Genomic DNA, 12,325 nt, shown 5'->3' on the forward strand with positions numbered 1-12,325 from the left:
TGCCCTTCTCTTCAAAGCAGACATTTTCATTTGTGGGGTTTCTTTAAAGCATTTTTTAAAAAGTCTTTCAAGCACTGAAACGTAACAGCAACAAGAAAGGGATAGAATTTATCTTGTAAGGAGATACAGAAAGTCTATTTCTCTGTATCTAAAGCCCTTGCTCAGGGCAGGAGAAAGAAAAAAAGGCAGAAATAAAGCTATCCCCCAAGGAGAATCGTTGGCTGCAGGACTGTCATAAATATAAAGGGAAGGGTAACCACCCTCCTGTATACAATTCTATAAAATCCCTCCTGGCCAGAGGCACCAAAATCCTTTTACCTGTAAAGGCTTAAGAAGCTCAGGTAACCTGGCTGACACCTGACTCAAAGGACCAATAAGAGGACAAGATACTTTCAAATGACAGGTTTCAGAGTAGCAGCCCTGCTAGTCTGTATCCGCAAAAAGAACAGGAATACTTGTGGCACCTTAGAGACTAACAAATTTATTTCAGTATAAGCTTTTGTGGGTTACAGCCCACTTCATTGGATGCACAGAATGGAACACACAGACAGGAGATATTTATACATACAGAGAACATGAAAAGGTGGAAGTATGCATACCAACAGGAAGAGTCTAATCAATTGAGATGAGCTATCATCAGCAGGAGAAAAAAAACTTTTGAAGTGATAATTGAGATGACCCATAGAAGGTGTGAGGAGAACTTAACATAAGGAAATAGATTCAATTAGTGTAATCATCTAAACATTCCTAGTCTCTGTTTAAACCTAAGTTAATTGTATCTAATTTGAGTTCAGCAGTCTCTCTTTGGGGTCTGTTTTTGAATCGCCACCTTCAAGTCTGTCACTGACTGGTTAAAGAGGTTGAAGTGTTATCCCTCTGGTTTTTGAATGTTATGATTCCTGATGTCAGATTTGTGTCCATTTATTCTTTTGCGTAGAGACTGTCCGGTTTGGCCAATGTACATGGCAGAGGGGCATTGCTGGCACATGATGGCATATATCATGTTGGTAGATGTGCTGGTGAACGAGCCCCTGATGGCATGGCTGATGTGATTAGGTTCTATGATGGTGTCACTTGAATAGATAAATGGACAGAGCTGGCATCGGGCTTTGTTGCAAGGATAGGTCCTGGGTTAGTGTTTATGTTGTATGCTTTGCGGTTGCTGGTGAGTATTTGCTTCAGGTTGGGAGGCTGTCTGTAAGCGATGACTGGCCTGTCTCCCAAGATCTGGGAGAGCGAGCAATCATCTTTAAGGATAGGTTGTAGATCTTTGATGATGTGCTGGAGAGGTTTAGTTGGGGGGCTGTAGGTGATGGCTATGGCATTCTGTTATTTTCTTTGTTGGGCCTGTCCTGTAGTAAGTGGCTTCCGGGTACTCTTCTGGCTCTGTCAATCTTTTTTTTACTTCAGCAGGTGTGTACTGTAGTTTTAAGAATGCTTGATAGAGATCTTGTAGGTGTATATCTCTGCCTGAGGGATTGGAGCAAATACAGTTGTATCTTAGAGCTTGGCTGTAGACAATGGATTGTGTGGTGTGTCCTGGATGGAAGCTGGAGGCATGTAGGTAAGTATAGTGGTCAGTGGGTTTCCCTTATAGGGTGGTGTTATGTGACCATCGCTTATTAGCACAGTAGTGGTCTAGGAAATGGACCGCTTGTGTGGATTGATCTAGGCTGAGGTTATGGTGGGATGAAAATTGTTAAAATCACTGTGGAATTCCTCGAGGGCTTCTTTTTCCTGGGTCCAGATGATGAGATGTCATCAATGCAGCGCAAGCAGAGTAGGGGTGTTAGGGGACGACGAGAGCTAAGGAAGCGTTGTTCAAACCTTGGAGAGAGAGGCGCTTTTGTTTGTGCTCTTTGTTTTGGGGGTTGTTCGCTCTTGGGACTAAGAGGGACCGGACATCAATCCATGCTCTCCAAATCTTTCTGCACAAGTCTCTCATGTTTCAAACTTCTAAGTAACAGCCAGGCAAGGTGTATTAGTTTTATCTTTGTTTTCTCAACTTGTAAATGTTCCTTTGCTAGAGGGAGGTTTATCCCTGTTTGGCTGTAACTTTGAAACTAAGGTTAAAGGGGGTTCCTATGGGCTCTCTGAATCTGATTACCCTGTAAGTTATTTCCATCCTGATTTTACGGAGATAAACTTTACCTTTTATTTTAATAAAATCCTTCTTTTAAGAACCTGATTGATTTTTCATTGTTTCAAGATCCAAGGGTTTTGGATCTGTGTTCAACAGGACTAACTGGTGAGGGTATACTCTCAAGCCTACCCAGGAAAAGGGGTGTAAGGACTTGGAGGGGAGGAATTAGTCTCAAATCTGCCCAGGAAAGGGAGGGTTAGGGACTTGGGAAATATTTGGGGGAAGGCAGCGTTTCAAGTGGCTCTCCCCTAAATTTGGAAACCGCTTGGTGGTGGCAGCTTACTGTTAACCTAAGCTGGTAAATAACCTTAGGGGGTCTGTCATGCGGGTCCCCACAGCTGTACCCTAAAGCTCAAAGTAGGGAAGGAACCCTGACAAGGACATTCCTCTGTACAAGCTAAGGATCACATGAAGTGAACACTCAGTGGCTCTTGGTGCTCCACGGGCAGCCAGAAAAAAAAGCCATGCGACTTGGAAGGGCACACTTTGCTTTGCAAGCTATAGCTGTAGACATACACCAGTGGATCAGAGCTCAAGGAGTTACATGACACGAACACAGCCTGGTTATTCAAAGACAGTGAGTGCTGTAGATTGTTCTATATGATATACAGCCCAGCAGGCTCAAATCTGAAGCTTCAAGTTAGGCTCTTAAATCCCAATTTAGGAACCTAAACAAAAGCGGCCTAATTACCAAGAGTGCTGAGCTAATGCATCTCCCATCTTCAGTGGGATTTAGGGATGTCTGAAACACCAGCCACTTTCATTGAAGTGTGTAAATAGGGATTTTGAGAGCTTAATTCTAGGCATCCAGGTCTGAAACTGCTAGGCCTATCTGATACATTTCCCCTGACTTACAGTCCCACTTACAGAGGCTATATGCTGTACTGCAGGGGATCTTAAACAGGGGGTCAGGACCCCCAGGGGGTCGCAAGGTTATTACATGGGGGGTCATGAGCTGTCAGCCTCCACCCCAAGCCCCACTTTGCATCCAGCATTTGTAATGGTGTTAAATATATTAAAAAGTGTTTTTATTTATAAGGGGGCGGGGGTCACACTCAGAGGTTAGCTATGTGAAAGGGGTCACCAGTACAAAAGTTTGAGAACTACTTCTGTACGGGATGCAGAAGCCCTGGGGAATGGCTGTAACTGTAGGGCTTGCTGAACAGAGGCGATTCACTCTACTAATCAGTCAGGATCTGGTAGCTCACCCCAAAGCTTGGCTTTCCCTCTCCCGAGCAGCAGATGAGCAAGCCTGTTACATTTGTTTCCATGGCTGCTTTGACGGCCTTTTGTCAAAGTCCCATGAGGGTTTTGTAAGTTAGAGATGGAAAAGAGCTTGCTCATCTGCCTGCCAAGACAGAATTTGTCCTCTCTAGACAAAGCCCTGGAGGATAGACTGAACTAAGTTTAAATGTACCATGGGGCTTTTCCACAGTAAAATAAGTTTTACTGTCCGCAAGTTTTCCTTTGCTCTATTTCACTCATTTATGCCCCTTCTTGGATCACCCTATCTTTTTTATCTGCATGTGTCATTTACTTGGAGACAGATTTCTCCCACCATTAGCTGTTGCTTAGTCGAGCTGTACATCCTTGACAATTTCTCCACATCAGTCGATTTCATGACACTTTTTGTGCCTCTCTGAATTCCCTCCAGCCTCTCCACATATCTGACAGGGCAAGGGAAGCTAGAGTTGTAAGTGACTATGCTGGGAGAAAAGGCCTTTTTATATAAAAGCAACGAGGTCTTAAAGCAAAAGTACATGCAATTTAACCTGCTGACAAACAGGGCTGAGAAGTGCTGTTGCCCCACCAGCAGCTGTGTTGATGTTTGGACCAAGAGTATGTCAGTTTTTAAAATTCTATTTCATCTGACTACGGTGACCATACGTCCCATCTGGCTAGGACAGTCCCTTTTTCAAACTCTGTCCTGGCCATTCCAACTTTTTTGGCAAAACTGGGGCATTTGCCTACAGCCTTGTGCTGGAGGCCCAGGGAACATTGTGCAGTGGGAGGTTCTGCTGAGGGTGTTTCCCCAGTCAGCCCAGCCAGCCATGGCTCCCAATCACTGTAATGAAACAATCTCCTCTGGCAGAGGAGAGGAAGGGGGAGGGGGCAATTCAGAGACCTCCTCCCTGTCCAGAAAGACCAGCTGGGATTCTGAGGGCAATCCACAGATCTGGATGTGCCAGAGGCAAAAGCAACCGAGAAGACTGGGTGAGACTCAGGCACCCCCAACCCTCTGGCCTGACAGCTGGGCCTCACCACTGCAGTCAAGAGACTGTTGGGCACAAGAGCTGCAATATGAGGACATGGTTTCGAAACATCCTCCTTTCCCCAGGGTGTCGCCAGCATAGCTTCAGCACCCTAAAGAGAAGCAACTGCAGCTCTGGATTTGCAAATATGCCTTCTCCAAAAGAGTGCCTGAGACAAAAGGGTACATCTTCACTGCAGTGTAAACCCAGCCGGTCAGCCCCAGGTCAGCCTAGCCTGAGTGTGCAGCACCGCGCTGCAAAGCCCTGCCCGTGATGCTGCAATCCCCTGTGCGTGCGGCTGGAACTCCTGAGAGCACATCCCAGGGAGCTCTGCACAATACTCAGCCAAGCCGTTCTAGGAATGTTTTCCAGCCAACAGTAGGAAACTTGGCTGTCCTTCTGGGCACGGGGGGAATTGTGGGAAGGCACTGGAGGACTAGCAGCACTGCAGTGGTTTAGCCTGTGTCCTCACTGCAAAGTGGAGAGATTACCACACCTAATGAAAGTGGCACCCAGGTTCAGCCCTAGCCAGGCCAGCTAGCCTGGGGTTAAAAGCACCACTAAACACAGATGAAAGTTTTGCATGGGTGGGGGGGACGGTTAATGGCAACACCTGACTGAGAGCTGGGGCTAGCTGAAGGGAAGACTGACCAGAGTCAATTTCATTTCAGTTGTTTCTAGTCTCCCCACAACACACCCAAATTGTTTGCACCCTGGAAGTCCCAGAGCACTAAGTGGGCTGGCCGGATGAGCTGCCCTGGGGTAGCACCAAGTAATGCACACAGGGCCTCCGCCATGGAAGGACAGCTATGGCTCCATCTCCCCCGTGGTGAGTGGCGTGGTTTTAGAAAGGAGAGGCTGACCCAAAGGAGAGCCGGCAGTCTGTTTACCTCGCCCCAGGTTACCCTGCCAACAAGCCCGTTGTAAACTCATTAAGCATATTAGCAGTGGGTTTGTGAAATGGAGTGCATGATGCAGTGACGCACTCCTGTTCCAAGAACAGCCACAGGTGCAGGGCAACAGCAGCCCGCTTACCAGGATGCTGGGGAGCAGCAATACAGAGGCAGGTTGTTTTAGTGGAGCTCCTTGTTTCAAGGCAGGCTCGAAACCTCCACTGCAACGCAGCAACCAGCAACCAATCAAACCCTGCTGGCCTGCAGCCCATCAGGGCTCTAGGATGTGGGGAGGCAACTCTGTGAAGCAGGCCATCAAATTACAGAAATAGTGGCATAAATATTCAGACCGTTCCTCTCTGGTGCTCAGGGAGGAGAGGGACTCATGCAGCGTGCGTTCTCCTTGTAGCCCGTGGAGGGAACACAGGCACTCATCTCTTTTCCTCATCCTCCCCACCCATCACATTCACCCCACACTGCCAGAGCTGGGATATTTTTGCCAAAAAACACACACAAATGCAGGAAAATGCGTTATAGTAAAACTGGAGCCTGGCTCTCCTTGCTGAGGCTAGCCCCAAGAACCTGAGCAGCGTCTTCTATCCATCACCAGCCTGTGGCTGTACAGAGACACCCAAAACGACTGCCTTGGGAGGAGAACGTGGGGCTGTACTTTACGACAGCAGATGGGAAACAATCCAGAGAGGACAGGGTGGGAGACAGACACAGTCACAACTGCGATATGCTCCCAGGAGGTGGAGAGGTTACAATTGCCCCCTACAGCCAATGCCTCAGAGCCAGCCACGCCTGGCAGGAATTTCTGGGTGAGCTTGTGAGAGGAAAGGTGGACCAGGTGCTGCAGTGGGCTGGGGACAAAGGATGAGTCTGTGCAATGCACATGGCAGGGCAGGGCCTGGGACAATGGAGCATTCTGCACAGGTCCCACAGGATCACCTAAACATTAAACAAGGGCAGGCGGTCATAGGAACATCCCCTGGAGAACTAAGAGGTGTCCACCTGGCTGTGTATCCAGGGCAGTCTGTTAGGATCTAACACTTGGGCTGCGTTAGCAACACCAGGCTAGCCTCTGTGTCACAAACCAGGTAGCAATGATGAGCAGTTCCGCAGCTTCCAGTTAACCCATTCGCAAGGCTCATGTGGGGAGAAGAAGGGACAACCCAGCCCAGAAACTCCAGACCTAAGAGCTCCACAAAGCTTGGACAGTTCCCATCCAAACTGTGCTCAACTTGTACTAGAATTACTCTCAGAGGATGTGGCATACCCTTCCCTGAACTCCCCCTCCCTTGGCCAGACTACTCCCTCTGGTCCCAAGGGGCCCAGGATAGTCCCTGTGAACAATGGTTGGTGGGGAAGCCCAAGAGCCAGCACCAATGACTAGTTTATCTTGCCCAATACTGACATGCAACCACAACAGATTCTTTTAAGATAGCACCAGAGGAAGCAATGGAGACAACTGTGTCATATGGCAAATCTAGCAGTGTGATGGTCAATGTTTCATTATCCTACACCTGCCCCTTTTGTGCTTACAGCGGTGCGTGCACTCACAACAGCGGCGCGCGCAAGTGTCCAGCTCCATGGACAAAATGGCCAATCTGCATTAACAAGCTACAATCATCAGGGTGCAGCTCCCCATCAGTTTTCACACACTGCACAGGCTGGCCATTGGCACCTGCCACTTGAAGCTGTGGCATCTTTCAGCCTCACGTTAAATCTGCCCGAGGACAGTAGAGGAGAGGTACTCACTATGCAGCAGAGTCATTCAGCTGGTACTCTCGGGAGCGGTTAAAGCAGGCCTGGACGCCATTATCAGCCCACAGCCTCCGAATCACATTGGCAAGGTCCTCTGGCATGATTCCCTGCTCCTCCGCAGTGCAAGAGAGTGCAAATAACTGACGAGCATCATCCTGCAGGGAACAGCAAACCACAAACATCAATGAAGCTCCTGAGCAACAGCTGCTTCTCACGTCTGCTGTGTATTAAAGCTGATCACACTGAAGTTGGATCGCCAAGCCTTGTACTAGAGGAACATAGCGCTCCGAAACCCAGGAGGTTTGCACCTACCACGTATCATGCACGTGCCTCTAAGGCTCCCAAGAAACTCCTCCTCGGGGAGGTTCACTTCTTTGAGTAATGGGGCAAGTGACACTTCAAATCTTTGCAAAGAAACCAGCAGAAAAATCTATGCTTTGGGACTCCACTGATTTCCTGCAGGGCTGATGGCAGGCAAACAAACTAGATGTCAATTAAAAAAATATGCAGTCATGGCTCATCATTGGTTACTTAGCCCTGGGAACAGCAATACACCATGTGGATTAGCTCGTAACCTGACAGCAAGGAAACTCAGGCAAGATTGTTCAGGAGCCATTGCATTTACAACACAGAGATCTCCTCTCATTCCCTTGCCCACACACCGAAGTTATGACACGGGGGGGAAATTGGTGACAGACTGTCAAGTGTCTGCAAGGCATTCTGGCGACTAATGCAGAATGTTACACATGAACTGGAGCCCTACAAAGTTGGCCAGTCACCGAGATGGCTCGATCAGTCCATCATTTGGAGGAGAGGGAGCATTTCGGGCAGCAGAATAGATGCTGCACTGTGACTGCTCTGCAGGCTCTCCCAGTGCTGAGCAGAACTCTAAAAGCAGGATCAAAGCATGCTGCAACAAACACATGGGGAGAATCAGACAGCCTCCCCAGCTGACCGGCTGCTAGCATGTACACAGCTGGGCTGCTGCAGCTCCAGCTTTTCAGGCCCCATCGCAGCACTGTCCCCAAGGCACCCTGCACTTCTAATTGGAGGGGCTTTTCACAACAGCACGTGACGGCCACCCCTGCTTGAGCACGCCCAGGGACTGCACTGGGGACCTCTAGCACTGAAAGAACCTGGCTCTGTAGTGGGGACTGCAACAGACTAGCGTCCTCTGTGGCCAAGCACGGAGCAAATGCATAAGACACACTACCCAGCAGTTACAGATACATTTACTTCTCAGGAACCCACAGAGGTCAGAAAGGAAAGGACCAGGTCCTCTGCCATGCCACGGTATCAGGGATGCATTCCTAGCTGCCAACTCCAAATAATAAGCTAGATTTCATTTCAACTGGCCTCTGTTAAACCATGGAGTGGACAAGGCAGGGGTAAGAGGGGGAGAAGACTACACCTCACTATATAGTGACTGCTCAGCTTTGTCTCCTCTGCCTTTTATGACCCTGTGGCAAACATAGAGAGGTAGCAGGAAGGCCAAGCTAAGAATGGAAGCATTCCCTGCTGGGAAGTGGGAGGGACAGAGACTGGAGCATCAAGAAATCCTTTGCCTCAGCATTTGTAGCTACTCACTCAAGACAGCCCAGCTCATCTGAATTGCTGAGAACCCACAGCTGGCTCTGCCACATCAGAGTGGTCTGCAGAACTGTCCTCATCAACTCCTTTGTGCTGGCAGTTCCCAGCGCAGCCTCCTGCCCTTGGTCCAGGAATAGAGACAGCACCAAGGAAGTAAACTGGGTTCGGCCTCTAGCACTGCCAGCCAGCTTCCCACTGCCAAGAGACCACAGGCTTAAACATCTCTTTTCCTGCTGGGAGCCCTTCTGACAGGTACAACCGCCTCCAGGCTTTAAGGAGAACAGACAGTTTTGCTGCTGCAGTTACATTCTCTGCTCATAGCTGGCTTGGCAGGAGGACCAGCTTCCTCAAGTGTACAAAGCTTCTTGTATTTTAAACCATAGAATCACACTATGGCTCAGTGGCCACCTGGGCACTTGGTATATGCTGCATGGCCTCTCTCCATCGACCTGCAGGGCAACAAAGTGGTACGCAGCAAACGGGGAAGAACGCTAGAGCAAGTTCTTGTCTGTCCGGCATACTGCATGTATTTATAAGGAAGTGAATCATGCTGAGCTTGGTTTGCCTGCTCTTGTCCTACTAATAAACCTGAGCTGAGCCAAGCCAAGCTGGGAAAGCAGCTTCTTTTCCCTGGCCAACACTAAGCCTGGGAAATACGTACCTATCAGAGGACCCTAGTAATCTCGGCGGCTTTAAGGTCACCTGGAAGCTAGCAACTTGGCCAAGGTGAAGCACTGCATGATGGGAGCTGTACTGATTACAGCGCTTCCACTGCATTCATGAGGAGAGTGGCTGCGACCTGCTCTATTTCATACACATAGCTGAAGCATCAAAAGTCTGGCCATCTGTCTTAAGGATTCTGGAAGACTTGGCGGTGGGAGCAGCTACTGAGGCAGATCTGAAGTTAGAGAAACCGTGCACAGCCATATTCAGCATTTTATAGCTATGAGACATTTCCTCTCTCCCCATCCAACACCACAAGCAATAGCACTACAACGGAAGTTAAAAAAAAAAAAAATCAGGCTCAAACATCTAATGCATGTGGTTTAATTTTGCCACCACTTATACTAGCTAGCATCAAGCAAAACTGCTCCAGCTGTTGGCTGCAGGGCTGATGTTAGGCCAACCATGCATTCAAAGCAGTCCCCCGCGGCAGTGCCCGCTCTCGCTGGCAGAGAGTGCACACAATCACTTACTCAGGGTAATAATCACAAAACTCTCCCCAAGCACTAACTCCCAGCTCTTCAGAGGACCGGAGCAAGGTAATTAGCACTGGTCAGCAGCAAGGACCTCACTTATTAAAGCACCTTTACACAAGTCCCTAGAAGATTTTAGGTCATTACCAGCTTATGATCGGGATCGAAAAATAGCGTTAGAAGATCTATCCTGTGCCCTCATTAGCAAGGAGGGGCTTCTGGGGGCATAAAGCTAGTCCATTAGCCTTCAAATCAAAGCATTCCTCAGGAGCCAGGTATGGTAGGACATCACCGCACACATGGTCATTAGGCAGATTAATGACACTTGCCGTCTCTCAGATCGTGCCACGTACGGTTTAAGCGATTGAGGGACATCGCTGGGGCCTGTACACAAACAGCATCCTATTTCTGATCCCTCAGGTAATGACCAACCAAATCAGACACGCGGTTTTGCATAGTGAGCAAACCCTGAACGAGGGAGGTCCCTGGCAGAGGGAAAAAACCACATGATTGCTACTGCTATTGTTAGCTCCCCCAAGCCCTACTTAGCCCTCGCACAGTGTCTTGGTGTGCCACACACGGGGAGTGCAGCATTATCCATAGAAGGCACAGGGAGGCAACTTGCCTGATGTCACACAGGAAACCTAGGGAGCCAGGAATAAAACCCAGCTCTGCTGAATTGCCAGCCACTGCTATAGCCATTAGGCCATGTTGCCTCCTATCTAGATCCCCTTCACTCATGCTGGCCCTTAGCTCACTCGTGGTGGCTACAGGGAGGGAGCGAACAGTGGAGTAGGTCAGGACACATGCCTGGACCAAGCCCGAGGCACTTTGGTTCTCTGCACCTGAAAGCTCCCCCTCATTTAAGCTTGCGCTCTAGAGACACTTGCCCCATCCCTCAGGCTGGGACCCAGCAGGATGGAGGACAGGTCACATGTGGTGCTCAGGTGGGAGCTGAACAAGCACTTGCCTGGCTGCAGTGCACAGTATAGCAGCACATGCCCACGCCTGCAGCCCTCAGGCTAAACATAACCCCCGAGGCCTTAGGGGCTGGCTTGGTGATGTCGCTCAGGCCTCACCCCCTCAGAAGCACAGCTCTTAAAATGTATTGAGTGCAACTGCAGCTGGGCATGGCTAGCCTCACCCCCCCAACAGCCAGCAAGGTTCTAGGCACCAGCTGTTCTAGGATTCAGCTATTCTTGCTCCTTGAACACCGCATTCAGACAGGCAGCGGGAAAAGGACCTCTGACTCCCCAACGCCAGGACTATCAGTGAAAGCAAGGACAATTTGTAGGCACAGAGAGGGTAACTCACCGCTCTTGCAGGGTCACCGAAGTCAATCTGCAGGTTGCCCATGGCTTTGATGATGGCCATAATGGACTGAATGGTGTTGCTGTAAACCACGGCTTTGTATTGCCTGCACTCCTCTTCTGAGTAGCCATCCTCATGGATAATCCTTGAAGAGAGGGTGGAACAAAGTAAGACCATCACTGAGCTGACCATGTCCTAGCTGAGCTCCCCAGCAGAACCCACTCTCACCCCTGCTCCCTCACTAGGATTCACATTGCTCACTGGAAGCTGCCCCCATTCAGTTCTGTGCAGCAGCTCCCTCTCCAGAGGGCAGGAAGTGTTCCCCCGAGAGGCACTTTCCAGTGGAGACTGTCTCTGGGTGCAGCACCACTAAAGAGGGCCATGTTACCAGCACGGGAGCCCAGCACCGGGGATGAAAAGAACTGTGGCAGTGCTGCCCAACTCCAAGGGGAGGAGACAATCACACAGACGTTTGCTAGATACTATGGCTGCTATGAAAGATGGGGTCCTCAGCCAGGGCAGGGCACTCAGCCTGTGGCAAGCATAGGGCACTGCATGTTTCCCAGCTGAGCGCTGTCCCTGGACCCAGCTTTCAGATTAACCTACTAGGGTTGTCACCAACATCCCTCCCCAAGCAACACCCCAGCCAGAGCTCTCCCATCATCCCATCCTGACTCCAAGAGGGCCCCCCTGCCCCCATCTCTACACTCCCACCTCCCAGGAGAGGGATCTCCACAGACATCTCACCTCAACTACAGCAAAAAAGGGGGAACCTCCCACACTGGATTTTGGGTCCTCAGTTCTTGCCCGCCTGCTACTGGTCATCCCCAGACCTCAGCCTCTCACAGCTTTCTACAATAGCTGATCAGTTCCAGAATCACTGCCTGGAGTGAGCTCAGCAGCCATGAAACTGACCATGGTTCTGGTCAAGTTTAGTCAGCTGCTGCTGCTGCTGCTGAGAGAAGATGGGGGGTGGTTTTTTTGCAGAACTGAAGAAGAGACACTTCTCTCCCAACCACCACCCAGAGCAGTGGTTCTGAACCATTTCCCTACCACGAGCCCATGTTACAACAAGAAAGAATTAGTCACCATAAAAAAAGGGAGGGTGATCACAACCCCTTGGTTGTGCGGGGACCCCCGTGACATCCCACAGCAGTTGGTTTGTGATCAAGG

General features: G+C 49.7%; 1 protein-coding gene across 1 annotated transcript in view; it reads right to left on the reverse strand.

Annotated features, from left to right (window-relative positions):
• The window catches only part of GNAI2 (G protein subunit alpha i2), a 223,662-nt gene that overhangs the window by 79,267 nt on the left and 132,070 nt on the right, over positions 1–12,325 (reverse strand). The window contains exons 3-4 of the mRNA XM_030568270.1: positions 11,156–11,297; positions 7,050–7,210 (exon numbers count right to left, since the gene is read on the reverse strand). Coding sequence (XP_030424130.1) covers positions 7,050–7,210; positions 11,156–11,297 — 303 coding nt within the window. The remainder of the gene's footprint in view (positions 1–7,049; positions 7,211–11,155; positions 11,298–12,325) is intronic.

The sequence above is a fragment of the Gopherus evgoodei genome, chromosome 7, assembly GCF_007399415.2.
Source record: "Gopherus evgoodei ecotype Sinaloan lineage chromosome 7, rGopEvg1_v1.p, whole genome shotgun sequence".
In the NCBI taxonomy this organism is placed as follows: domain Eukaryota; kingdom Metazoa; phylum Chordata; order Testudines; family Testudinidae; genus Gopherus; species Gopherus evgoodei.